Source organism: Symphodus melops (assembly GCF_947650265.1).
Source record: "Symphodus melops genome assembly, chromosome: 16".
Classification (NCBI taxonomy): domain Eukaryota; kingdom Metazoa; phylum Chordata; class Actinopteri; order Labriformes; family Labridae; genus Symphodus; species Symphodus melops.
In genome coordinates this window covers 10881555-10909478 of record NC_136706.1, presented here as the reverse complement: position 1 = coordinate 10909478, position 27924 = coordinate 10881555, and the positions used below count along the sequence as shown (strand labels likewise).

At 40.9% G+C, this 27924-nt stretch overlaps 2 protein-coding genes across 5 annotated transcripts; one reads left to right on the top strand and one right to left on the bottom strand.

The window, feature by feature from the left end:
* Positions 1 to 44: 44 nt before the first annotated feature.
* On the bottom strand, positions 45 to 19637 carry LOC306836930 (uncharacterized protein). Of its 2 annotated transcripts, XM_079364316.1 has the most exons (4): positions 19587 to 19637; positions 2509 to 2541; positions 1695 to 2013; positions 45 to 1238 (listed from the first exon to the last, which is right to left on the bottom strand). In XM_079364316.1, the coding sequence occupies exons 3-4, from the start codon at positions 2001 to 2003 to the stop codon at positions 171 to 173; spliced, it is 1377 nt and encodes a 458-aa protein (XP_079220442.1). In that variant the 5' UTR covers positions 2004 to 2013; positions 2509 to 2541; positions 19587 to 19637; the 3' UTR covers positions 45 to 170. The 2 variants fall into 2 exon arrangements, with proteins under 2 accessions (XP_079220442.1, XP_079220441.1); XM_079364315.1 differs by lacking the exon at positions 19587 to 19637 and having other exon boundaries at positions 2509 to 3215.
* Positions 5249 to 26524, top strand: jak2a (Janus kinase 2a). 3 transcript variants are annotated; one of them, XM_079364314.1, is made up of 24 exons: positions 5249 to 5622; positions 11696 to 11972; positions 14326 to 14449; positions 14570 to 14690; positions 15807 to 15952; positions 16368 to 16662; positions 16863 to 16982; positions 17238 to 17395; positions 17497 to 17608; positions 18437 to 18623; positions 18882 to 19006; positions 20402 to 20536; positions 20662 to 20749; positions 20944 to 21071; positions 21149 to 21287; positions 21474 to 21625; positions 21854 to 22004; positions 22111 to 22244; positions 22907 to 23096; positions 23473 to 23597; positions 23848 to 24020; positions 24325 to 24442; positions 24911 to 25024; positions 25569 to 26524. In XM_079364314.1, exons 2-24 carry the CDS (start codon positions 11720 to 11722, stop codon positions 25683 to 25685), a joined length of 3405 nt encoding a protein of 1134 aa, XP_079220440.1. In that variant the 5' UTR covers positions 5249 to 5622; positions 11696 to 11719; the 3' UTR covers positions 25686 to 26524. The 3 variants fall into 3 exon arrangements, with proteins under 3 accessions (XP_079220440.1, XP_079220438.1, XP_079220439.1); XM_079364312.1 differs by having other exon boundaries at positions 5249 to 5626; XM_079364313.1 differs by lacking the exon at positions 5249 to 5622 and adding an exon at positions 10020 to 10095.
* The last annotated feature ends 1400 nt before the right edge of the window (positions 26525 to 27924 follow it).

Genomic DNA, 27924 nt, shown 5'->3' with positions numbered 1-27924 from the left:
ACAAAAACATTTTATTTTTAATCACTTACATTTATAACCAGCAAGTCAGGATTATTAGAATTGTATTGTACTTATTGGTACTTTATTTGGCATGCATCCAAAATAAGTTTCGGACAAACAATTGTTTTTTGTTTTTGTTTTGCGTATGAGCCCTAATAACTACGTCATTGTTAGGCCACAGCCTCCGGCTTGTTCTGCAGGCTGCATTTACCATGAATGCCCTTAAGATGGCGCCTGAGATCCAGCTTATGAACAAAGGGTGCGCCACAGCAGTGACATTTAAGGGGCTTATTACCTGCAGTGTGCAGGTTAAAATGGTCTTGCAGCATGGCCCTCTGGGAAAACATCTTGTGGCATAACGGGCACCTGAAAGGCTTGACACTGGTGTGGACCTGTATGTGTCGGGTCAGGTTGCTCTTCTGGGAAAATACTTTCCTACAGACCAAACACAAGTACTGTCTGTGTTCCTTCAGGTGGCCTACGTAGCTCTCCAGGTGCTGGAAGACTCTGTCACACCTCCTGCACAGGTATGGCCTCTGAAACGACTGGTTGTCTGAATCTTCTGTCACATTTAAGTCTGCCATATCGCTACATTCTTGTATTTTAGCTACAAGCGAGATTGTTTTTTCTTCTTTTTTGTCTTCTTCTTCTTTTCTATCTTGTTTCCTACTATTGTTTAACAATTCCTCAAGTTGAGAAGAACTTTCTGTATTTTGGGAGGAAATACCATCAGAGACAGCGATAAGAGGGTGGGGTCTACATCTAGGATCACTAGATGCACTGTGATCAGCTTGATATAATGGCTTGTTTGTTTCATCAGGTGGGATTTTCCCATCTTCCTCTAACTCCAGGGTTTCCAGACAATACGCTGCACTTTCAAATAAGCCTTTATTATGATTTCTGGCTTCACACAGTTCTTCACTCTCTGCCCTATTTTCTTGGCTGACCCTCAACTTAAACTGAATCACAGCTGCACCACATTCCTCAGTGCTGGCTTCCTGGTTGCTCGTGCTGGCCTGGGCAGCATCCCTTTCCTCCTTGATTTTGAAGTAAGTTCCTGACTGGCTCCTGTCTTGCTGCTGGATTTCCCTCTGCCTTTCTGAGTGTCCATCCAGTTTCAAGAATGCTAGGGTGGGATCGAGGTACGTGGAAATGGCCTGCGCACACTTCTCCACCACCTGGGTCATCTGGAGCATACTAGCTGCAGTCAGGTAGCTCACCAACTCTCTCAGAGGGACCTGAAGTAACAGATACATAATGGAAGTAAAGGAAACAGTCAGTTAGTTATAACACAAGAAACAACTCACATGTCAAGAACTAAACTTTCACAATTAGGAAATGCACAAAAAAAAACTGCAATCACTGAGCAAAGTACTCTCAGTCATCTTTAACTTCCACATTCACATAACATCCACTCCTGTTGTCACAACACTATGTTTGTTCCTGAATTCTGTTTTGGTAATGTTACTCTCGATATTTGTCCTTTAGCCTGCTTCATGATAACAAGAACTTGTCTTTCATTAACCTTTACAGTCATTCAATCTTTAGTGAAAGTACAGTGTAACAGGAAACCTGCTGTAAAACACTAACCAATCCACCGATTGTAATTATTTTATTTTGAGTTATAGCTTTCACCTGTATTTTCTGCTATGTCTTACAATAAGGCTTCAGGAGAGCTCAAGATTACGTTGTACCTTTAAAAGCCCAGTGTAACACGACAGCAGAAGCCTCCATCCAACCTCCACACTGGAAACTACACCCACGCTCAGCTCAGCCTGACCCTCATGGAGCAGAAACTGGTCCCGCAAGAAGTCTGAGGACGCCGCAAGGACCACTCTGTGACCATGAAAATAACGAGCCTGGGCAGAAGCTCCTGGTGGACCTGAGAGGAGGAGTGTGATGTCACAGAAGTGTTGCTCCTCTCTCAGCCTGTTTATTTTGCTGAGGATGGAGTCAGTGTGGGCGGGGAAGCGAATCAGGAGAGTGTCTGGGGAGCTTGACATGATGGTCCGTCTGGGTTTAAGAAAACATTTGGTGCATTGGTAATATAGAATTTCATTTGCATAAATCTGTCCCTACAAAGAGGCCTTGGGCCTTTTGTACACTTAAATTGTCACTCAATGTCAAACTGCATACATGCAGGGGTGTTTTGAAGGGGTGGCCTAGGGTGGCAAGTCGCCCCAACTAAAAATGGCATTGTCTAACCCAGATGCCATCTAGTAATGCTAATCTGTGGTTTTGCTATCACTCTTGTAAAAGGTGGGACACTGGTCGTTTTAAGATATATGATTATTCAATAGAATTACATTTTATTTCAACTCTTCATAAATCTGCTTCCCTGTTCGGCTAACCAAGAAAAAACCCTGCATGCTTGAGGCCTACAGAGCTGTAGTTAAGTGACAATGACTGCATCCATCAACACAATTTTCAAATGGTTCAGCTCTGCAGTTTAATAAATTTGGCTTGTTCTATGCAGAAAATGTACTCAGGATGATTATCAAACCTTACCTTTTACTGCAGCCTCACCCTGGGCGGATGGATCTAGCAGATGAAAAAAGAAGTTGAAACCCACAATTAGTTCAGAGAGATCGTTGAGTCTCTGATTACCTGACAGCAAAAGCTCAATTATTGATGGAAAAAAGAGGTGAATGGGCTCCTTGTGCAGGAGGAGTATTTGTATCTTTCAGTTGTTGAGCATCAGTCATCTGGCATCTTCCTGCTGTTCACTGGCATCTTATAGATAGCAGTGTGTGGATGCAGTGCAGATGCACAAAAAACAATTAACCCTTTCAGTGCCTTTTTCTTAAAAGGGAATGGCTAGTGAAAGAAACTGTTTCTTTTGTCATACCAATTTAAGAATCTTAGTCTACCATATACTTTTTTATTCTGCTATAATTTTAGTTTTGCTCCCTGTTCTACTGCAGACTTTTCTTTCAGTGCAGTAAATAGAATTGAACTGAGTCACTGTCTTTGATTGTTCACATAGGAACTATTATGTTCTACTCAATGTTGTTTTTAATTCCCTAAAAGGCTCTCTTCGTGGATAAATAAACCTTGGGGCTTATTTGAAAATAGACTTCATTAATTTTGTGGTGAAGTACTTGCTTTAGAAGTTTCTGGTGCATGGGAAAAAACTATAAAAAGAAACAAACATTTTAAATTCTTAAATAAACAAAATACCATCAAATCTTTTTATTGATGGCATAGAACTTCTTGTAAACCAATCACTGTTGTGGATTGTGACCACATCAAGGTTCTTCTGTTGTTTCGTTTTTTTGTGCGGTTTCTTTAGGGGTCTCACTGCATTTTATTTGTAGAACTAAAGTCAAAACTTCCAGTCACTAAAATACAGTATACAATGTGCGGGGTTTTAACAATGGAGATGAGACAAAGATTGTTGTTTCACAGCATCCCCAAAGAGAAACTGTTCTTAAAGGTTGATCCAAACTTTTTGTGTTGTTTCCTTTCGAACAAAAGAGCTTTTCCTCCCAGAGGAGAATTGATGAGTTTTATGAACGTAATAAACCTAATGATGAAAAGATCAGATTTAGTTGTTGTTTAAAACTCAGACTAAATGTTGTTACAGGTAAAGAGCATAAGGACCATGTCAAAAGACAGCCACACGTGTCTGTTTTATTTTTCAGTTAATTATGTAGTACAGTATATCCCAAGTTTAGTTGTTCAACCATTATAGCTAAATGTGATTGTAAGAGCTTTTAGAAATCAGATGTAAGAGAAAGAAGACAGTTATATTGTATCTGTTTAGTAACAAATTGTATATTTTCTTTCAGTGAAACCCCTAAAATTCTCAACTCTCTGCACTACAAACATGCCCCTTTCTATATGAAACAACATCTGCATGACCTTGTTTAAACTTTAGAACCTGAGATCACTCACAAATTTTTTCTTTACAGTCAAAAAAGGACTCTCTGAAGCTCTCCTCCCTATCTCAGATGATCCTTGGCAGTCACAACAAAATAGCAGCATAAACACAGACTCATCCAGGATGTAAACCAATGTGGTAAGGTTTTATCTAGCTTCATTAACATATCTGTTTTTCTATGTTAAAAAATAAATAGAGCGAACAGCTGCTGCATGAAAATGAGTCGTGGATCGGCATTTGGAGCAGAACTCTCCAGACCAAAACATCATGAGTCTAACTGATGTAGCTTAATGCCTGAATACATATTGTTTTGAATCACACAGGACTCTTATATCAGAATGCAGGACACAAAGTGCAACCACAGAGGTTTCATAAAAAAACATTTAGCCAATAAACAGTCTCTGCTGACACTTTTTTTTCTTTTTTACAAATAACTGATCTCATCATTTATGTACTTCATCTGACAAACTTTGAGAAATGGCTCGTCTTTCCGAAAATGACATACTGATCTGAAATATATATATTTTTCCCTTTTTTTTGGCAATAATAGAGTGAGGTATTTCATAATTTATTAAAACCCTATAGGCACATAAATTAGTCAACTCAATGAACTTGTGTTTTGGTTTGAACTGTAAAAATAACACATAAGACTGATTTGTTTTCAATTCTCACAGTTTCAAGCTTCAGTTTAGTTGTTTTAGTGCCACGATCAGAACTTTAGCCCACAAAGTTTTGTTAAAGCTCTTTGTCGGGAGAAATTTGCAAAGTTTGGTTAATTGATAAATAGAAGAAGAAGAAGAAGAAGAAGAAGAAGAAGAAGAAAGTCTCAGGGCAGAAGAGCTCTGTTTGGGTTCCTTTTTTTCTTCTTATGCATTCGATGCTCTTATTGTTCACATTGCACCTCCAAATCAGATTGTTAGCACATCTAGATTTTTTTTAAATTGTTTTCTTGCCAGTGTAGACACAAAAAAGCTACATGAGATCTGATTTTTCCAAATCTGATTCAAACCTCATACACAGGTGGTTTCAAATGCAATTCAAAACTGATTCCTTCAGATCTGACTCAATCTGAACATCTCTGTCACTTCAATGCCATACAACCTGATGAACAAGAAGGAGAGGATCTACTAAGAGGCTACTGCATGAAAAATAGAATCAATTATTATGATTGCTGTGAAATTATTTTGATGGAAGCCTACAAGTTTTACAAGATGCATTATTACATTATTTGGCCAAAATGACAACAAAATGATATGCTACCTTTATTCACCATAAACTGAAAAACATAAAGGAAATAGGAAGCCCCCCTGCCCCCTGCTCCTCCCCCTTCACCATCATCATCATCATCATCATCATATGAGGAAACCTTTAAACTGAGGAGGAAACACGGTGGAAGTAGAGCATTCGCGTTTTTCAGTTTCAAACAAAGCGTCATGCCAACAGGCACAGAGCAGAAAGAGTTCGTTCGTCTGGAGTTTAGCAAGAGGTTTGAGGGGAAAGACTTTTGGTAAATATGTCTGAGCAGACCGGGGAATTAACGGATCGACAACATCGTAACTTCCGTACACAGCTAAGAGTGAATAACACGACTCTGGTTTAGCAAGCCAGCCGCGCGAGCCTGTCCGCGCGAGCCTGTCCGCGCGAGCCTGTCCGAGCTGTGCTGGAAGTTATAGAGCGACCGACCGACCGAGCTGTGCTGGTTGAGGAAGATCAAAGCAGCCCCGGAAAGACTCCACTGCGTGAGTGAGTGTCTCTGTCTCTGTCTCTCTCTCTCTGTGTGTGTGTGTGTGTGTGGTTTGATAAATGACATTTAAACTAACGACAAAACAGTACGTGTCGTGGCCTGAGACAAACCTGCCATCACATGACATCAATCCAACAACAACAGTTCAACATTAAGCATAACAACATTGTTCACATGGCTTTAAGTGTTGCGTTAAAGGGTTTAACAAGGCAGAAGCAGATTAACTGTTTAAGTGTCATTTAGAATTGTAATAGCCTATTAATAATCATTTGTCTGGTGTAATATTTCTCTGTAGATTTATTTAAGACTATTTAATCATCATAGACATTAACAGAAACCATTGTTAGGACTACCTGAATACAACAGGTGTGCAATAGTTTTAATAATGCATTTTATAACAGCCAATATAAGAAACAATCAATCAATTTGTAATGATCAGTCAATCAATTAGTGCTGTATCAATCACTGTAAGCTGTAATGTTTAAAGCACCACCTTTCCATTCAGGTCTATGTCGTACACTTTTTCTGGAGTTTGTAATTTGTTTATTGAAATTAAACAACATATAAGGATAGACACTGTCTATATTCAACTTGATGCTTTTTTTAGGTTATACGACAAAAGCCACAGAAAGTCCGTGTACAGATAATGTTTATTTATCAGCATCTAAATCCAAATGTTACATTTGTTTTGAAATAGTAGTTTGAAGACTTTCAGACTTTCTCTGGGTCGTTCTTGTAGGTTAAGTGACACACAGCGTTGTAAGTGTGTTTAAGATCAATGATAGTTTTTCCACATGTTTTAATAACCATTCACTTACTCAGTCAACTGTCAAAGTCTTTTTCCAGTTCAAGCCTCATGACATATTCTTATTTTTAGTCATGGAGAAGTGTTGTTTTCAATGCTTAAGTCATCCCAAAACAAAAAAGGACCATAAGTTCTCAAAGTGACTGTAAGTTTTGTTCAAGGGATGACTGTGCTGAAGAAGCATGATACAGTCGTAACACAACACACTTTGATCATTTATCAGATGCAAATGTAGACGAGATATAAATGGTGAAATGTTTCATAAAATGTCATTTGTGTTTCAGATATTAAACCCATGTAATCCTCATTAGTTTCATGTAGGCCTGTATTGATTCATTAGGCTGCTTTTGAAATGACATACAGACAGTTGAGCTATTTGGTTAAGGTCTTTGGAGGAGCAAATCATTGACAGACATGTACGGGCTAAGTACATTATTCTTTCATCAGGGGTAATGTGTTCAGTTCTGCAAGCTGTATCTCATCCAGATCAGACACAAAGAACTGCCCTGTATACAGATGTTTGACTTGGCTAGTTCACAGTGGAACAAATCTCTCAAATCTAGAACTGCAGCTACTTGCTTCTCTGTGTTTTTGCTACTGACAAAATAATGTTCAGATGAATCGAAGGACTAGAGGAATATCTCACAAAGAAAAGATCCAGCTGTGGAAACCTGTGCGAGTGCTTCCCTTCTCACTTGCATTTTTAATTTTGTGGCATTTTGCTCTCACCCCATTTTAGTATGTTTGAAGATTTTAAATGATGTCAGAACGGTGGGGTTGGTACAATGCCACAATAGCGTTCCTGCTGCATGTGTTGCTTCCATTTGCTGTACGGTTCTTGTCCAGCTAGCTTTTTTTTTTTTTTTCCCGAGTGGCAGCATCTTGTTTTTATCTTTGTCTTTAATAAACAGAGAGCATTCGCTCTGGAGGCCGCCGCCTGGACAAGAAATCACTCCACCTTTTGTGTTTGAGTGAAAATCGTTCAACTTTTCCGAAACTCGCTGTTGATGTCACCTGCACTCTTTTCCCCTGTAGTTTGGACGCCTATATGGACTGTGTCTTGTACCATCCGCTTTCCTACGTGTCTGATGGGGAAACAAGTGTAGGTCATACAGCAGAGTCAGGAGGGATGTGCAGCGCTTACACGCAAGCGTTCCCGAGCCAGCGAAGTAGAATCACACTGAAACGACGGCTTATGTTTGTGTACTGTGGGAAGGGAGTGAGCCATTGTGCCAAAGAGATACAAAGTTGCAACACGACTCTCTGGGTATACATACCAACAATCAAATCATGATTTAGGTTCACTTTTGCAGGCCTCCGACCCTTTCTTCATTTCATAGATTTATTTCTCCAGTTCTCCAGGTAGCAAATTCCAGTTTCTCAAAACTGGGATAAGGACGTATCCCGGTTTCTGAAATCAGGATATGATGTTTACATGCACAAATACAAAACCGGGATACTGAAGTCCATGTAAACGCACTCGAAGAGATTTTCCTGTTCTCTTAAGGTGTTTGGACCAAAGAGTATTTACTAACATGTAAATCTTGCCGAGGCCGCGTGAATGCTGCAGTTAAAATCCCATGAATCCATGTAATTTGTCAATGATCTAGCCATAAATTGCATTAAGAAAAAAAATGTAATGCTGTCTCCCCGTCTTGACATGACTTTGCATCACAAATGAGGATCTAAACCCTTTTTGTTGTTTTTTTTACTCTAAAGACTTTTGGCTTGTCATCTTGCAAACAGTTCCTAAGTTTCCTTTGTTTTACAATATCTCCCTTAGTGCATTAAAATCACAACAAATTGTGTTTATTTCTGGTAGAAGCCTGTGTTTCTAGCCCCTTTGCAGCTTCTGTTGGACCTGTTTAATACACTGAAACTTCAACTCAATTGAAAAAAAAAAAATAAAAAAATAAAAATGCTCCTGGAAAACTATCCAGAGATCCAAGAGATCTAAGGCAGTCTGACCTACTTAACAGGACGTGAAAGTAAGTACTGGTCAGCTTCATATATGTCAGAGTCGGTTGCACAGTAACACTTGTATGAACCCAGAGATGTGGCTCCAATATTTGCAGGTTGTGTTTAACCAAGCTGAATAAACAAAATCTAGACAGCAGACAGAAATGTGTTTGTTTTTGTGTTGTGACCACATACACAGGCATTCATACAGTCGGCACACTTGATGAAGAGGTGACTAAGTATGACACAGAATCAATTATAGCAAAGTTACTATCATGAAAACCTCTTAAGGCTTTACTGGAAATGTTACACAGCTTAAACAACACAGCAGACTTTCTAAAGGTTCCTCCCAGTCCATTATGACTGAGAGGTAGCATAGGCAAACGTAGCCCAGTCATTCATAGCTTTTATATCCATTAGCTTTTCCATCAATGTTAACATATTTGACATCTTTGCCTGTTCTATGTTGTGCTCACATATTATGATTGTGAGAGAGTTTTTGTTCACAAAATATAAAAAAAAAAAAAAAAACCCTAAACTTTCCAAACGAACTTGTCCATCCTTGTCCGGTCAAATTCTAAATAAAACACGATATACAGCTGAGCCGTGATCCATGCGACAGATCTATTTTAAAAAAAATGTGTTTTCTTAAATTTCTCAATTTCCTGATCTGATAAAATGATTGAATCTGTGACTTCAGTCTGTGATTGATTCAACAGAACATCACACCTTTTCAATCAAATGTACTGCAACAGATGGGTATGTGAAACATAAACACTATTTGTTATTTTTGGCTGGTATAAAACATGTTTGGCTGGTGATTTTTTTCATTTATTACAAACACCTGTGCTTTTCCAACTTTTACATCTAAAGTAAAATAAGCTTTATTATAAAATCAACTTTAAAAAGTCACTTTCTGGGGCGCCGGTGGCGCAGCGGCAGCGCGCGTCCCATATAGCGAGGCTTTGCTCCCTGCACGGGCGGCCCGGGCTCGCATCCAGCCTGTGGCCCATTTCCCACATGTCTCTCCCTGCTTCCGACTCCATCCACTTTCACTATCAATAAAGGCCAAAAATAAATTAAAAAAAAAAATAAAAAGTCACTTTCTGCTGAAATAAAGCATTTGATAGACATTACTGAATAGTAGAAAGATTGAAGAAATTAAACACCCACCTCTACCAAACCAGTCAGTGAGTTTTGGTTTATGACCAGTAATACTGTGACCTTGGATCCAACCAACTGAAACTTTTCGTTACGTTTTGTTTCGACTATATTTGGGGACTTTTGTTTGTGCATACCCGCTTTTATGTTGCTATGAAGTGAATTGCTGCCAAATTAAATGTTGTTGATGAAATTAAACATGAAATTAAAATGAACCGTGTGTTGCCTTAAATGCAACTCGATAAAGCCGTTAAGTGGAACCTGTTTGGAGGCTTATTAAAGAAGTAGTTTCAGTGCCTGGCAAAACAGCCGAGCAGGGAAAAATGTGTTCAAGCTGATAGCTTTGACGCCAACTCGCAGTGCGTTTCTGATAAGACACTGCTCTCTGCCTGCCTGCTCCCTGATAAACATGTCGGGTGTGCAAACAGAAACTAAGTGAGCCTTGTTTTCTTCAATCTTAAACACATGTCCAGTTTTGTCTCGCTGACTGCTGTCGCCTTTTAATCTAAAGCGACGCATTCCTTTGCTTTTTCTACCGCTCCTGTAAGTTGCACTTCCTGCTTGTTCTCTCCTACGTAAAATTAGATACTCTACCGTTGTAACATTTGCTTGCCTACATTTTACACTGGTTATGGTTATGTGTGTTAAAATGAAATTCAAGTCATTGCAACAGGCAAATTCGCATTTGGGCTCAGTTAGCATGAAATTAGCTTAAAATTAGTACCACCAAGTCAAAGCTGTACCTTATGATTTAGAGCTGGGAGGCTACATACAGGTGCAAGGGTTCAACACATTATTGTTATTTCTGACTCTCATCTTAGGATATAGTTTGATTTTAGGTTTGTATTTGTATCAAATATGTTTTCCCCTCGAAATTATTGAATTTTTGCAACAAACAACTTTAATCTACTCAATTTATCCACGCAACACGACTTGGCTTTGTGTTTTGAGCCGTTCCGCTCAATATTCCGACAAGAGTTCAGCACAGCAGCAGCAAGCAAGATTTTTAAAATAAAGCCATGAGAAGCAGTAGAAGTTTTGTACAGAGCGGTGAAGAGAGAGAGTTAGAAAGTGCATAAGTCCTTCCCATGTATGGTCTATGTGTGGCAAACACCGCTGTCTAGAATCGATGAAATGTTTGCCTCTTTCCTTTTTGTAAAGTGTGTGCAGTTCTGTTGTTGTTGGTGTTTGTGTTCATACTGTCAAGCTTCCTCTCTGTAGTTGAACTCATTGGATGGCACCCATTGGATGGCTATGCAACAGAAGGGACCTCGAGTGTGGGATTGTGGGATTGTGGGATTGTGTGAGCCTCTCGCTGTTAGGTTGTGTAACTTCAGGGCATTCTGTCGGTCACCACTGTGGGAAATGATGTCTGAGAAAAAAAAATGCAATTCGGTTCATGTACTTACTCAGTTTGATGTAACCACTTAATTCGAACCCCCTAAAAACTCTGAAACATCTTCATCATTCAAACCCAAATTATAAATTCAATCTAAATGTCTCCAAAACACGAAATCGTCAAAAACAGCGCTGCATTTCGTTTCATTCCATCTGCTTCAAAACAGATTCTCATCAGCATGCAGTGTCATCAAATGATTAGAAGCTGTTGTAGCAGCAAATGTTCAATAAATGTCCAAGCATGGACTGTAGAGTGGAGCCAAGATGAAGGCAGACTGTGTTAGTCCCTTCACTACACTGCGGTCTTTATAGCTTCAGTCGGGTTGACTTCTGTGAAGCCATAAAGATAATCGATGATAAAGGATGCTCATGGTGTGTTAGTTAAGAATGTATGGTTACAGGGAGCCATTAGAGAGCATCTTAGGCATGTGGACAAGTCTCTTTCCAGAACGTTTGTGGTCCCCCAAAATGTACTGGCGTCACGCAATCAGCATACTTCTCGTTGATAGCTGCAGCTAAAGTATTACAGTGTGGAGTGGAGGCATTTGATTAAACAGACAAGACGTACATTCCTTTTGTTTCTGCAGCCTGTACCGCTGCTCTTCTCTGCGTAAAATGTAAAGAAGAGCTCAAACTGGGGCCAGTACCTTCTACAGGTTTCATTTCTATGTAATGATTACAATGTCTGAACTTGTCTACTCATTCTGATTCCTTCCCACATCTTTTTCTTCTGTCCCTGTTACAGTCGGATGTTGGATTTAAGCATCTCATGGCCTGTATTTTGCTGACAGACATGGACCCACCCAGCTCCAGTCCAACAGCACATCACAATGGCCACCTTGACCCGTCGGCTGGACTCGAGCCCAAGCAGGACAAGGACACGATTTGCCTCACTCTCTACCTTTACTATCAAGGGAAGGATGGAGAAGGGGGTGAGGTCAGCGGTTCAGACAGGGCCCTCACCTTCCCCGCCGGGGAGTATGTAGCAGAGGAGCTATGCATCAGTGCAGCGAAAGAGTGCGGTGAGTCACGCCTAGATCCTGAGCTCTGCGCAAACCGTTGGACTGTCGTATTGTGGCTAATGCTCATCCTTCTTCAAATCAAAATGAAAGAATTACGTGTGCCTCGCAACGCACGAGCCAATCAGACCCATTTCAAATTTTGAACCAGGCCTCAAACATGTTCATTTCTGCTTCGTTTGTATCTGCCGCCAGCCTCAAGTGGACACTCGACAAACTGCAATTTTAAGTGCTTCTGCATCGGCCTTATTTTTCAACACCCGAGTCTGTTTGTTTGTGCGTTTTAGCCAAGCTAAGGGCTTTACATGACGCTAAGAAACATGCATTTATTTATTATTAGAAAACAGTAAGAAACCTTTGTCGCGAAAGAATTGTCAAATAATGCACTAGGTGCAGACTGTGAAGGTTAAAAGTACAAGTAGAATCATATTTGTGATGCCTGTTAGTCAAACGATATAGTATTATAAACCTTCCGCTCAGGTTTTCTAACTCACACAGACGAAGCTGCTTTGAAGGAAGGCCATCCTAAAGGCTTCCTGACTTATATGTGCAGCAATTTCTCCAAAATGTTTTGACTTGTATGACAGATTTATTTTTTCTATAAAAGAACATAAGTTTTATGTATGCTGCCATTTTTGTCAAGAAGAGTTAAAGAATAAAAGCCTGGGAAAGGCTGTTTTATGTTTTCAACCAACAAGCCTTCCAGAATGTCCTAATAGGACTCGATTCAGTTCAATGTTTAGAATTTGTAGATAAACACATACCCAACAAATTCTTCAAATGTCAATGACACACATGGGAAATGTGTTTTTTTTTAATGAATCAACCTTTAACTTTTTGACTAAAAATAATTAAAATATGCATCTCTGAAACCAAACAAGGAAACATCCTTCAGATGAATGTTATTTTATCCCTCTTCTAAGAATTTGAAGACTTAACAACTTGGCTCATTTACAGTGTTTGTCAAGGATAAAAGAGCAACAGTGGAGGAGTAACTGAGATGGGACCTAATTATCTATTCAACATATTTGAAAGAATACATTTCCCTTGATCTAGATTCAACATGTTTATTTCTTATATCACGTCCTTCTTATGTTTTGAGTTTCTCTACCTCACTGCTTAAAGCATTTACCTTACAGAGAGAGCAGGTACATGACAGCAGAGAGTGTCCACTAATCATTTGATCATGGAGAGCTGATATTAACCTGAACTGATTAAAAAAACAAACATGCATGGTTAGCCTGCCCTAATGAAGTTGTTTGATGAACATAAGCATTGAGCCTTGGAGGCATGTCGTGCTGTTTAATGTATCTACTTTACTATCTGTGTCTAGACAAAAAAAGCTGGGTCTGTTTTTGTTCCCTTCATTAGCAGAGATCCGACCGAGTGGGACGTGAAGAAGCGTCTAATTCATGTCTGTTTGTTGTCTTTGTTGTTTCAAACAGAAGTCGAGTGTTCAGTCTGGTATCCTCTTTCTAGCAAATTCAAATCAGGAAGTTGTCAACTGTTGTGTCTGTTTTTCTTTTCGCCTCCGCTCTATCTCTCTCCAGCACACTCTCATGCTTCAATCCTTTTGAGCCGATAAGCAACCCCCCCCCCCCCTTCTCTTTTATCTTCTAACCCATTGTTTTCTACTTTTCAGCCTTTTTGTATTACCTGGTTAATATTTTCATTAGTCATTAAGGTTGAGCTTCAGATGCTCCTTTCTTATATGAAGTTTTTCATTTCGCTGTAACTTCACACAAAATCATCGTCAGCCCTCAGGTGTGAAAACGCAGCGAATTCACTCTCTAAACATTGTTGACGTATAATTAGACATCGCAATGTACAATACAAGGTGGGGCTTTCTTATACTGTAGGTTTTAACTTTAACTTCACTTCCCCTGTTGTGGTTAAGTTGACTTCCTCTTACACACACACCCCCCATGCCATTGCTTAACACTTTTGAGTGTTTTCTTCTGTGTGATGAGACATAGTGGCTGCTAATGACCTACTTGGCCCGTCCAACACAACACCTTTCTGCAGCCGAACTAAGGGCTTTGCACACACACTGGAAATATTTGAAAGGTCAGAGATAAACTCAAAGCAAAATGATCGAGAGCCAAATGCCGACAATCCTGAAATAGAAAGTTGCCATGGAGAAAAGTTGTACGTGTGATCAATAATGAGGCTGTTATCTTTTGTGTCTCATCATTATTATTAAATCATAAAATAAAGGTTCGAGTTGAAACTCACTGTGGGTTTTCTTAATAAATAAAGAATGAGATATTAGAAGCTGTCTCGTGACTTGTGTTCCTGTTCCAGAGTCAAAGTGTCTCCACAGTAAACAACCATTGTTTTCTCTGTCCCCTGACAGGGATTGCTCCAGTGTACTGCAGCTTGTTCGGCCTGATGAGAGAGAGTGACCGAATATGGTTCCCTCCAAATCACGTCTTTAAACTGGACCAGCCAGCCAATGAGAAGCTGCATTTCAGAATCAGGTACTTTGAGATATTTTTTTGAGTACGTCTTTCTATTCCTCGTTTTCAGCGTTTCCATGTTTTGTTTTATGGTTCAGGTGTTTTCTTATTAGATGGTCCTTGGTCTCCTGTTGTGTGCAGATATTATTTTCCTGGCTGGTATAACAGCAGCAATTCAATGTATGCCCACCGCTGTGGCATGACCAAAGGGAGGGAAAGCCCTGTGATGGATGACTGTGTCATGGCTTACCAGTTTTTCCAGGTAAGTCTTCATGTCTCCCACCTCATGTGCTGATTCTTCTTCTTTACCTGCTGTTTGTTTGATTGGATTTGTATTGTACCAGAGTGTGTTCTGGGTCTGGTTTTCTGGTAGATTTTCCTTTAAACGTATGCAAACCTGCATTCGAATTCATTATTTCCAACAGTCTGCACCTCCCTGAATGAACAGATTAAAAGGAAATGTTGGGCGGTGGGCAATCAAATGTGCGTGTTTGACTGACTGACTGCTCAGCTGCCTATCATGTCAGTCGTTCTGCTGTGTAAGTTGAGAAAACAGGATGTGGGTCAGTCAGTGCTAAAAAAGTACAAATGGGGAAGATGGGTCTGTCGGGGTTCTTTTTACTCTGTCGCTCAGTGTCTCCTCATGGTGTCTCCTCATGGTGTCTGTTTTTTTTTCTGTCTGGCATGGCTGTGGGATCTTGAAATTGTGCTCTGTTACACAGTGTTTTTATCTCTACTGCCACGTTGAGTTATGAACATCACCACCACACACTGTCTGTGGTGTCAGCAGACTGACTTACTCACTGTTTGCTACAAAGCAGTTCAAACGACACTTATTGATTCAGTGTTTTAAAAAAATGAGTTCCACTTTACGAATACAGTTAGTTTTTTGTTTTTCAAATTTGCTTTCGGGCGTTTACTCATTGATGTACAGGAGACTGTGGTTAGAGTAGGAAACCACTTCTCGAGCACTGGTGAGGCACCAAACCCCGGGAGAGAGAGCAGAGAGTAACTCTTAGGAAAGGAGCCAAGGACCCGGACTGTCCACTTGGACTATCAGCACATTTTCTTTGCCTAATTTCATGGCCAACCGGTTATCACACTGAGTTTTTTTTAATATTTTAAGAAGTTATTTTGGAAAATCAGTTCTGGTATACTGTGCCCCTTGAATGCATTTGTTTTATAGCAAAATATACAGTAAACCAGAGCTGATTTTCCAAAATAACTTCTTAAAATATAACAAAACTCAGTGTGATGAATGCTAGTTTGGATAAATAGATTTTTTACTTCAGTCTGACATTCAATCATTGCTGCAGTCAGGCGCTCCTCGTCCTTTTTGTATCATGTGGTGTTTGTTTATTTATTTTTCATCCTCCAGTGGCGCAGTGACTTTCTGAATGGATTGGTTCATATTCCAGTGAGCCATGAAGCCCAGGAGGAGTGCCTGGGCATGGCGGTGCTGGACATGGTGAGGCTCGCCAAAGAGCGCGGTCAGTCACCAGTGAACATCTGCAGTGATACCAGGTATAAATCCACATCTGTATTTATTATTCAATGGACAATGTTCAACTTATTAGCACATAGAATCCTCAAATAATGTCACGTTACAGAGTAGCTGTGTTTGGTTTTGCAGAGAATCAAGTGAACACATTTTAAGTGGACTCACGTTTAGACTATTTTAGTGTCACGCATTTTGTTTCAGCTCATCGATTTCAGAGCATTGTTATGGACTCTTTAACAAACAGCTAGCATAGATTCTCTCTTCATTATTGGCGTCAGCAGAATTGGATTCAACACTGAAGTGAAATGTTACTGACTGATTCTCCTCAGGTGAACCCAGCAGGTACAGCCTTTTTTAACCGTGCTCCTTCCTCTTCTCTCTGTCTCTTCTGTTATGTATTCCTCATTCCCTCTTCTTCTCACATCTAACTGCTAACAGCTACAAGTCCTTCCTGCCAAAATGCATGCAAAACCGCATCCGGGAATACAACATCTTGACTCGGAAGAGGATCCGCTTCCGCTTCCGGAGATTCATCCAGCAGTTCAGTGAATGCAAAGCCACAGTGTGTAACCTCAAGCTCAAATACCTGATGAGCCTGGAGATGCTGCTGCCCTCTCTCTACTCCGAGCGCTTCCAAGTCACTGACCTCTCAGCACGGGAGGTTACCATCGTCGTCATGGGCAACAAGGGCATCCAATGGTCAAAAGCCAAAAAGGAGGCTGGGGCAGAGGAGGTGAGGACAGCAAGATGGCTTCATGTTGCCTCAGTAATGGATTCTGCACAGCGTGGTGTCTGTTTCATAACCAATAGATGGAGCTGTAGGAGTTGTTTTTAAATTGGCCGTAACAACACGAGGGTTTGTGTGTGCATGCTTCCTCAGCAGTAAGGGAAAAAAAAGAGAAAACCACAGCTTTGTTCTTCGTGTGACCGCAGGAGCTGCAGACCTACTGTGACTTCTCCGAGGTGATTGACATCAGCATCAAGCAGGCAAACAAGGAAGGATCTGTGGAGAGTCGCATAGTAACGCTGACCAAGCAGGACCACAAGATCCTGGTACAGTAAACACTGGACTCCTCTTCCTGTAAACCAACAGCCCTGTTCTGCTCTCCTATCTGCTTTGCTGTTATCAGGAATGTTTTTAATAATCACATCCTACGTCTGTTTTTTGTACAAAGTTAAAGGAAGTCATTTGTTAAATTATGTGTTGTATTACGTTACAGTAAAGTGCATCGATAAACGGACTGAATCCTTATTGATTTTAAGTTATGAAGAGGAATTAAATATCCCTCTCTGTGTCTGCCCACAAAGGAACTGGAGTTTCATTCGCTCTCAGAGGCCCTGTCATTCGTGTCGTTAGTTGATGGGTATTACAGGCTTGTTGCAGATGCACATCATTACCTGTGTAAAGAAGTAGCTCCGCCCCGACTCCTTCAGTGCATTCAGAGCTACTGCCACGGACCTGTGTCGTGAGTATCACATACATGTACAAGTTAAGAATTTGCATATCTACCCACGCACTCCTAAGCACAGAACCTCTAAAAAACACACATTCTGTGTCTGATCACAGGATGGAGTTCACAATTGGTAAGCTGCGTCGCTCCGGCAACCACCAAGGCCTGTACATCCTCCGCTGCAGCCCCAGGGACTACGACAAATACTTCATGTCTTTTGTGGTCGGAGTAAGTTGTCAATGTCGGGTCGTCACGAATGTGACGTACTCTGAATATTTAAACGTGTTACGAGCTCAAGTCTTCGAGACATCACCGCTTGCATCAAAGTGGACTTCCAGAGTCGCTGCCATTGGCCGATGCAACAAGGCCCCACAACAAGTATCACGTTTTAGTTGCCTCTTCCACAACTACCTATTTTATCAAAGCTCTTTGGGACGTAAACCAGCAGAACACCCAAAAGCCTGACCTAAAAACTACCGCCTCCACGACGTTTGCTCCTTTTATAATTCATGCTGATCAAATGTCACACCGAATTGCTCACCAACCAAACGTGCAATTTTATTGAGTGAACACGCAATTTAGCACTCTTTTAAATTGGGCCTTAAGTGCTCCATATTAAAAGTCTGAGAGGAAGATACGCAGTGGTGTGTGCTGAGGTAGCAGGCTCGATTAAATAAAAGCTTTTATTACTGATTGAGATGTTTTATAGCAATATAGTTGATACTGTAAGGTGCACCGGCTGATTTCAGAGTTCCTTCATTCATTCAGCAGGAGTCGTTGCTCCACATGATCAGTAAAAGTCAAAGACTGGTCTGAGACAGTGTCACGGCTCGCTTGCTCCCCCTCCTGTCCGTTTGTCGTAAGTGGCTTTTATAGAGGATTAAGGAAGGATGGGACACATTTGAACAAAAGGCGGCTGTTGTTGAACCACTTTGTGAGTTGTGCAACATTAGAAAGCAGCGCCGCTAAAGCCTTGTTGTCTACATACTTCAGTAATGTTTGCTGTATTGCATTGTACTACATGGAATCGCTTATTAAGAGTTTGGTGTTTTTCAGTATGAATCCACGGTGGACTACAAACACTGTCAGATTGTGAAGACGGAGGCGGGAGAGTACATTCTGAGCGGTGCAAAGAGGAGCTTTGACTCGCTAAGGGAACTTCTGCACTGCTACCAGAAGGAGGCGCTCCGCACTGATGGTTACACATTCCAGCTGACCAGGTGCTGCCCCCCCACCCCCAAAGGTCAGTTTTCTTTTCACACACAGTACAGCTTCTCGTGTACTGCAGCAGATTCGCTTCCATCCTTAAATATGAAGAACATGAAATTGGTTCTTGACCCGCAGCGCAACATGACCATTAGATCACTCCACCATGACCTCATGCTAAACCATTTCATTTAAGTGGTTGTTGCAGTTTGACTTCAGCATGATCAGTAACAGTGTCACACATCAACACGACGAGCCTTACTTTACCCATGTCCACCTTTTTCTCTCTCCTCAGATAAATCGAACCTGCTGGTGTGTAGGAACAACCAAGGGGAAGAGGTTCCACTGTCCCCCTCGCTCCACAAACACAACATCAGCCAGATGGTCTTCCACAAGATCCGAATAGAGGACCTCGTCATTGTAAGATAACCCATTAGCAGCTTTAACATCTCCTCTGTTTTGAAGGATGCATTGTTGAGTTTTAAGTCTTTATTTTGTTTCTCTATATCGATATATGTCAAGGCTTACAATGTCGTTTATGTTTAGATTGATTAAGGTGATACCACAGCTGCATGATGCAGATTTGTAAATGTGACCAAATAAACGAGTCGATCACTGTTTAGATGAGGAACACAGACTGCAGCGGGGATGGTAAGGTTGCTCCAGTTTTTAAAAAGACATCCTTATTGATCCTTCTGTTTTAGTGCAGGGTCGATAGCGGACGATAAAGACCCGTGTGACCACATTGTTTGCATACCTGTGAAAGTGTGTCAGCCAATCTCTATCCTCAGTGGCCTCGCCCCCAATCCATTTCTGTCTCACTGTTTCGTGTTATTTGAAGATTTAAAACCAATTGGCTGTCAGGAAAATACACACTTGGCGTTTTACTAATCGGAGAGATTAGTTACCTTTTACAAATTGAAACTTTCATGAACACTTTTTATTTGTAAATTTATACAAAAAAAAAAAAAAAAGAGAAACATCTATCCATGCACGTTACCGCTTATCCCATTGGGGGTCCCGGGGGACGATTGCAGCCGTCAGTGGGAGGAGGTAAATCACAAGGCTGACAAACAGAGACAAACAACCTGTCACACTCACACGTACAGACAATTTAAGAGTCTACAATTAACTTAATGAGCATGTCTCTGGACTGGGGGGGGGGGGAGGAAGCTGGAGTCCCCGGATGGAAGCCACACATGCACAGGCAGAACTGGACAGATAAGAGCATAGAGGGGGAACCTGAAGTTGAACATAATTATCACATCCAGCCAAAAGTCCATTAATGTCCAAAAGAGTCACAAGAAGAGAGCACATCCTCCTTCGAAACTAAGTGGGTCCATTTCTCCCACTTTTTAGCAAAGGCTGCCCCTATAAGTCACCTTTTCATGTGCATACATTACTGTTACTATATCCATTTGTTGTGGCCTTAGGGTTCAGCTATTAAACATTCACTTGGAATTGTTTAGATTTTTTGTAAAGTAAAACAGTTTGAGCGTAACGAGTGCAATATGTTCAAGGTTTTATTTCTCTCGCGACTTTTTTTTTTTTTTTGCACAACAAAATATGTAAGCCTTTAGCGAGAGCTGCACGTTTTTATAATAAGATTCACAGAAACATGAAGATGTTGTTTGCCAAACTATTCTGGTGCATCAATCAATCAAATGCTCCTCAGGAGAAGTACTCAGGCGGGTTCCACTTAGTGGATGGATTGATAGTGTTGGTCAGTGTATGGTATCTATTTCTGAGAAAGTGAAGAAAATGCTGCTCTCTCAAAGCAGATTCTAACAGAGTGATAAATCTTTTGTTTGCTAGAGTGAGAGTTTGGGCCAAGGAACCTTCACTAAGATATTCTGCGGGGTGAGGAAGGAGCTGGGAGACTACGGAGAAATACATCAAATGGACGTCGTCATAAAGATCCTGGACAAGGCACACCGCAACTATTCCGAGGTGAGTGTGTGAAACAGATTGAGTGAACGAGTTTGTCGATCTCAATTCAAGTCATTCACTTCCCCGGTGCCAAGAGGGAAGAAAAGCTCTTTAAAAATCTCGTCTTTTAATTTTCTCCAATGTAGTCGTTCTATGAAGCAGCCAGCATGATGAGCCAGCTCTCTCACAAACACCTACTTCTCAACTATGGCATGTGCGTTTGTGGTGATGAGAGTAAGTGTACACAACACACACACACACACACACACACACACAAACGCACAAATGCAGGCACACAAAAATGGGCTACATAGCTGCAGTTAAAGTCAACAAAGAAATCAGCTGTACTCATCCACTCTCTTTGTTTTTCCTTGAGTGTAATAAATGAGCGTAATAAATAAACAGCTGTCCCCTCACCTCGATTGCAGACATGATGGTGCAGGAGTACGGTAAATTTGGGTCGCTGGATACCTACCTGAAAAAGAACAAAAGCTGTGTTAACATCACCTGGAAGCTGGAAGTGGCAAAGCAGCTAGCCTGGGCGATGCACTATCTGGTGAGAGAAAATGCAGTCCAACTATTTGCATGTTGAGCTTTTTTTTATTTTTTTAACTTCACTATATCTGCACACAGGAGGATAAGAATCTGATTCACGGAAACGTCTGCGCTAAGAATGTTCTTTTGATCCGAGAGGAGGATCGGATGACGGGCAGTCTGCCCTTTATCAAACTCGGTGACCCGGGTATCAGCATCAGTGTGCTGCCCAGAGAAGGTGAGAAACACGGGTGCCTGCGCTTTTCCTTGACGTGAGAAGACACGTACGTCACACCGCCCGGGATGATGATCACCAGGATGGATTCACTGTTGATAAATGTCTTAACCTCCTACGCATGCATCTCACCCTCTCTCTCGCTCTCTTCCTTTGTTTTTTTTTTCTTCTTCTTATGTCCGCCTTCAGTTCTGGTGGAGCGTATCCCATGGGTGCCACCTGAGTGCATTGAAAACGCCCAAAAACTGAGTTTAGCCACAGACAAGTGGGGCTTTGGGACCACCCTTTGGGAGATCTGCAGTGGTGGAGACAAACCGCTCAGCACCTTGGACTGCTCCAAGGTCTGAGACACAAACAATAAAGGATCTGTTTAAAAGGAAGACAAAACATTCATGCTACACTAAGCTAACCAGCAGCTAGCTCATATTAACTGACAGACATGATAGAAGACATTTTTAAAGGACTTTGTTTTTAAAAACACATTATTTTCTCCAGTAATTTTTCTAAACCTGTTTTTTTTTTTTTTTTTTAAATGAAAGCTTTGATTTTTTTCCCCCTGTGCTCTGCAGAAGAACTTGTTCTATGAGGACCGCCACCAGCTTCCTGCTCCTAAATGGACAGAGCTGGCAAATCTGATTAACAGCTGTATGGACTACGAGCCCTCACACCGACCCTCCTTCAGAGCAGTGATCAGAGATCTTAACAGCCTCTTCACACCGGGTAAAAAAAGAAGCAGTCACAGAGTCACAGTCAGAGTTGTCATTTCCTGCCACACAGATGTGTGGATCAGTTATATGAAATGACTTTGCACCTTATTGCGCTGCAGACTATGAGCTGCTGGTCGAGAGCGACATGGTGCCCAACAGGTCGAGAGGCTCCGGCTTTCCGTGGGCCTCAGAGAGCCAGGAGCCGGCCCAGTTTGAGGAGCGCCACCTCATCTTTCTCAAGCAGCTGGGAAAAGTAAGAGATGCACCCACTATTTTGTTTTTCTGCACCGAGCGACTCTCCTGTGAGTATCTAGAGAACGTCCTCTGCATGTTCACGATTACGACTCATCACAAGAGCTGTCACGGTCATGAGTGGGTCATGCGTGTGAACCACAGACTTATTTCAGAGTTTTACAAAAGTGTTGTTGACAATCAGGACGTCGCTCTCCTCCGCAGCAACAGAATCCTAAAAGCGTAGAGTCAGAGTGACGCGTGGCCTTGGCTGGATGAACACGATATCTGTCATGTTTAAGCTGCGCCGTGCGGACGTGTTCATTTCTGCTTTAGGACCCGACTGCCTTCACTTAATAAGGTTTTATTCCTCTGATTGTAGTTCTGTCCCCTCTCCACAATTTAGTCTTTCCTTCTGATTAAGTCTGGACAAAGTTGTCTGGGTGTGCTTAAAATCAGCCGGTAAATATAATGCGTCCTTCCACACTTTGGCTTTGCTGCATAATATATTGAAAAGGGTGAAGGACTAAACTCACAGTATTGTGTTATTATTGTGCCACAAGGAAATAAACTCATGTTTCCCCGATCCCAACAAAAAAAATAAATCGATTTCAATTAAAAAACAAAAGTTTTATTAGAAAACTAAATGTCTGTATCTTTCCATTCTGTTTTCTCTGTGCCCAGGGAAACTTTGGCAGTGTGGAGATGTGCAGATACGACCCTTTGCAGGACAGCACCGGGGAGGTGGTGGCCGTGAAGAAGCTGCAGCACAGTACAGCTGAGCACCTCCGGGACTTTGAGCGGGAAATCGAGATCCTCAAATCCCTCCACCATGAAAACATCGTCCAATACAAAGGAGTCTGCTACAGTGCAGGTATGAGCGGTTCACTTGTGGCCAACGCGAACCAAAAAAAAGTTATTATTGCAATAAATAACCTGTCATGCAATTTCCTTCGTTTTAAAGGAAGATCTGGAGGCATTAAGTGTTTTATTTTGAAAGGCTTGTTCAAACAACAAATGTCCCTTTATTTGACCACCCAGACAGATTTTATTACACATAATAATGTTCCTTTCACTTCACAAATTTGCAGCCTAGGGCATCAATGACCATGTCTATGACAGGAATAAATCTTGATTTTCTCAGTAATTCTTCCCCCTCACCCCTACACACACACACACACACACACACACACACACACACAGCTCCCACGTCACATGACCTCTGTTCAGTAACTTCTTTATTTCTGCAGGACGAAGGAACTTGCGACTGATCATGGAGTATCTCCCCTACGGCAGCCTCAGAGATTATCTCATCAAGCACAAGGACCGCTTTGATTCCAAGAAGCTGCTGCACTATGCATCACAGATTTGCAAGGTAATGTAGTAAAGAGGGCTGTGCAGACTCGAAAGACTTTGTGTCGCCACTGGATCTGCACTCCACTTATTTGATCAGCTTGTGAAGGGCATTTATTGTGATTATGTAGTTTTATTTATATAGTATATAAAAATCTGTGTATCATAATATTGTCAATGTATTTGTATTTGTGTCCAAGTTGGGTTATTATTAATAAAACATGACTGCATACGTAATCTTTTGTTTCTTCCTGTGATTCTATATACTTTAGGGAATGGACTACCTAGCAGTACAGCGATACATCCACAGAGATCTGGCCACTCGAAACATCCTGGTGGAGAGCGAGACGAGGGTGAAAATTGGAGATTTTGGACTAACCAAGGTGCTGCCGCAGGACAAAGAGTACTACACAGTGAGAGAGCCCGGAGAGAGCCCGATCTTCTGGTGAGGACGTCACACTGCGTTACAGTTTGATAAAGGACTTTCCTATTTTTGTTTGTTTAACAAGCAAGAAACACTGTGAAGCTTTTTCAAATAGTGGTCCTCTGAATAGCGAACCTCTGGTGATGACGATCAGATCATGTGACACAAACAGGAAGTGTAGTTTTAAAAATGTGCCCCCTGTTTCTGACATGGCTTTAAATTGACCTGCTTCTTATTGAGCAGTCGTTCCGACTTGAATAATAATTTTACTTGGTGAGGATGTATGACTTTATCATCAGGTTTGAAGTTCAGTTATGTTTTTCAGGTATGCGCCGGAATCGCTGACAGAGAGCAAGTTCTCTGTGGCTTCAGACGTTTGGAGTTTTGGCGTTGTCCTCCATGAACTCTTCTCCTACAGCGACAAGAACTGCAGCCCACCAGCGGTACAACACTTCATGTTTTTATTGTACCTACTTTTGATTTTTTTAATTGCATATTCTGAGTTTTTCTCTCAAGTAAGCCCTCTCCTATTTTAACTCTGATTTCTTTGTTAACTGTCGGACCAAATGAGGGAATTAATCTGACTTAATTACAATAAATTGAGAGTTGTTAAAGAAATCAGTTGATTAAGCACTCAATAACAAGAAACACCTCTTATCATTGGATTTTTCGTTAGGGGGCGGGAGGGGGTGGAAAGTTTTATATATAAATTTTTAAGTTTTTTGGGGGGGGCCGGTGTTGGATGAAACAGCTGAAGAGACACAGAAGGTTTAGGAGGAGAGAGTAGGGGACGACGTGCAGCAAAGGGCCGAGGTCACATCTGAAACAACAGCCGCTGCGACGAGGACCAAATCCCCTTTACATGGGGCACTTTTAGTTTTTTTTTTTTTAACTACTGTCTTTTTTTTTAGGTGTTTATGAACAAGATGGGAAATGAAAAGCAGGGTCAGATGATTGTGTACCATCTGATCGACCTGCTCAAACAGGGCTATAGGCTCCCCGCTCCAGAGAACTGTCCAAAGGAGGTCAGTAACTCTTTCTTTATAAACCCACGCATGTGTCCCAGGGTTCAGCTAGAGAAAATTCACTACAGGTTTGTGAAGTTAAAACAATCCTCAGCCTTATATAACAAAAGTGCAAGTGTACCAAATACAGTCCAAATGAGTCGACCATATTCAGAGCATTTGGTATACATGCGTCAAATAAACAATGGCACATAGTTTCATATTCCATACTACTCAAATAGAGCGAGCAAATCAATATTTACTTTCAGTCAACTAGCACTTTACATTTTGTGTGAAGGTCAACGTTGGCTAACTTAGACTACAGAAGAGACGACAGCTTGTGTGGTTTCACTAAACCATCCTGCCAACAATCATGTACACTGGTGTGGCCATGTCTTTAAAGTACCAACTAGCTATAGACTAGATCAGGGGAACAATAATGAAGGACTACTGATTGGGAGAAAATAAATAATAAAGAAGCAAAGGACGTCTTGTCAAATCCTGTAGATTGTAAAAATGACATCAACTAAAACACCATACCTACTTTCATTTTTGCTTCTTTCAGATTATGAAGATCATGACAGAGTGCTGGAACAGTGACCCCAGACTGCGCCCCACTTTTAAGACATTAACCGTCAGCGTGGAGACTGTGCGAGAGAGCATTAGTGACGCTGATCCCTGAAACGTTGACCTCGAAGGGGCTGACCTTTCCGGGAGTTGGTCCTCAGATAACAACAGAACTGTGACTGATGTTGCTGCTCTCAGCTGTGTGAAGAACATTGGTTGTTTGAGCGTGTTTGTTTACATGTCTGTCAGCCTTGACATATTGATGTTGAGAGAAGGATGATTTTGGAAAGCGCAAGCATCCATTTTCTTTTACACAGGGAATTTCAGGTTGTTTTCTTGAAACGACGTACCCCATTAGTATAAGCAGCAGTAATCCGTTATAATGGGAAAACGAGCGTTGTCGTGCCAAAATATATGGAGGTCAAAAAGCTGAGATCTCAAAAGTTGAGATCCTGGGAAAAATCTATCCTTTTTTTTTATTTTCTGGCACATAAAATATATGAATGATCTAATTAGTTTGTACACTACATCTGAGATAGTTTCTCCTAATGCCTTTAAGAACATTATACATTACATCTTTTTATGTGTTATCTTACATCATGTGTTTTAAAAAGAAAGGATGGCAGTGTTTGAGTAGAAAATGAGATACTCCTAGAAGAAGCTATGATTGACTCTGCTGTGATGAATCTGCGCTGAACGCTCGAGTCTCAATGCCTTACTGGTACAAAAACGAATGTAACCAGCAGCAAGCAGTTTACGCGTTTGTCCTTTTATTGTCGTATAATCAGAACTTTATTTTGTAACCAGTGTGGCCTGGTGGAGCAGAATGTGAGTTTACACAGTGAACAGCCCCGCTCAAGGTGACAGTGAACCTCAGAGGAGAAGTGAGCAGAACGCCTCCCTGCTCCTCTTTGCTTGGCATTTCAAAGACTGAAAAACGGGCCGAGCATTAAAGCGATGCACGGGCGCCACACTCATCACACAAGAGGACCCACTGTGAACTTCTCTACACGTGTTCTGGAGTCCGACCCGTCGCCATTACAGTGGACTTATGTTTTATGCGCTGATAAAGGGGCCTTTTTCATTTCAATAAGTTACAAAGGGTTAAATATTTGTGTATGTTCAACAACGACCCCTCAGTCATCTTTCTGAGATTTCGGACATTCTTGTTTCTGAGAGGATCAGCTCTGCCTTTGTTTTACTGAGTAACCTGTATATCATTGTAAATACACCACAGAGTTTTTTAAAGGGATTTTTATACATCTATAGTATTTGCAAACAGACTGATAATGTGAAGAGTGTGATCGTCTTGTACAGTACTGAAGGTGTTTCTCAACAAAGGGAAATGTTTGTGTTACTGCTTTAGTTTTTTCTACATCGGTAAAGCCATTGTCAACAATAAATGTAACAGAAGTTGCTGAAGTTATTTTCTGTTGTTTAAATACTTGGATCTTTATCGACTGAGAGGAAACTTCACAAATGGAAGAATCATTTTTTTCTTTTCATTTTTGAAAAGAAAAACAAATTACTAATCTTGTTTTTTTTTGATAAAGTCAAGCTATATGGAGACATAAACTTGGCTTATGAATGAATAGGAAGTGATGAGTCACTGCACTAAACTAGTCACCTGAGCAAGGATCCATCCTTTCCTCTGAACTTTACTTATACTGATGATCAGACCACTCTGGACCACCGAGTATTAGGACCACATTAAAGACAAACATTTAAAAATTGAGATTAAGGTCGTAAATTTACAAGGTTGAAGTCGCAATTTCACGAGATTAAAGTCGTAAATTTTAATTAGGCTGCGGTGAAAATCATTATTCTGAAAGGTTTTATCAGAAGAGCAGCGGAAAATGATATTCTCGAGGTCCTAAATTGATCCCACTGGTGATGATCATGAGCCAAAAGATTAAGCATTTCCTTATTTCTGAAACTTAACAAGAGGCTCCACGTTCCTCTTCTTCATACAGGTGATGTAACCGTAGACTAAAATAACCTTCTCGTTAACTGTACACCTTTCATCTCAAAATGACCAGTTTGTTTCTCTTCTAAGTGGCCCTTGTACTCCTTGGTTAGTCGAAATGTTTGGCTGTATGACGATTTTAAAATGTCAAGTATTTCATTTTGGGTGTGTAGCAGTTTGTCAGTGAAAGACAACAAGCAGATGCCTTCAACAACTTAACTTGTAAAAAGAGTTCAGTATTGAAGGAGGGGAATTTACTCTGCAGCACAGTAAAAATAAAATCAACAGAATAATGTTGGCAGCTGTAGTGTAAGAGGTTAATTTGACATTTTTAGATGTGTCAAAGAGAGAAACAAGAAAACACAATGAAATCCCTGTGATTCCCTAA

Coding starts and splice junctions, on each gene's coding strand:
- LOC306836930 (XM_079364316.1), bottom strand. CDS start 2,003: ATGTCAAGCTCCCCAGACACTCTCCTGATTCGCTTCCCCGCCCACACT. Junction 1,239..1,694: donor GTTACACTGGGCTTTTAAAG/GTACAACGTAAT, acceptor CTGTTACTTCAG/GTCCCTCTGAGAGAGTTGGT.
- jak2a (XM_079364314.1), top strand. CDS start 11,720: ATGGCCTGTATTTTGCTGACAGACATGGACCCACCCAGCTCCAGTCCA. Junction 15,953..16,367: donor AACATCTGCAGTGATACCAG/GTATAAATCCAC, acceptor AACTGCTAACAG/CTACAAGTCCTTCCTGCCAA. Junction 21,072..21,148: donor CCTGGGCGATGCACTATCTG/GTGAGAGAAAAT, acceptor ATCTGCACACAG/GAGGATAAGAATCTGATTCA.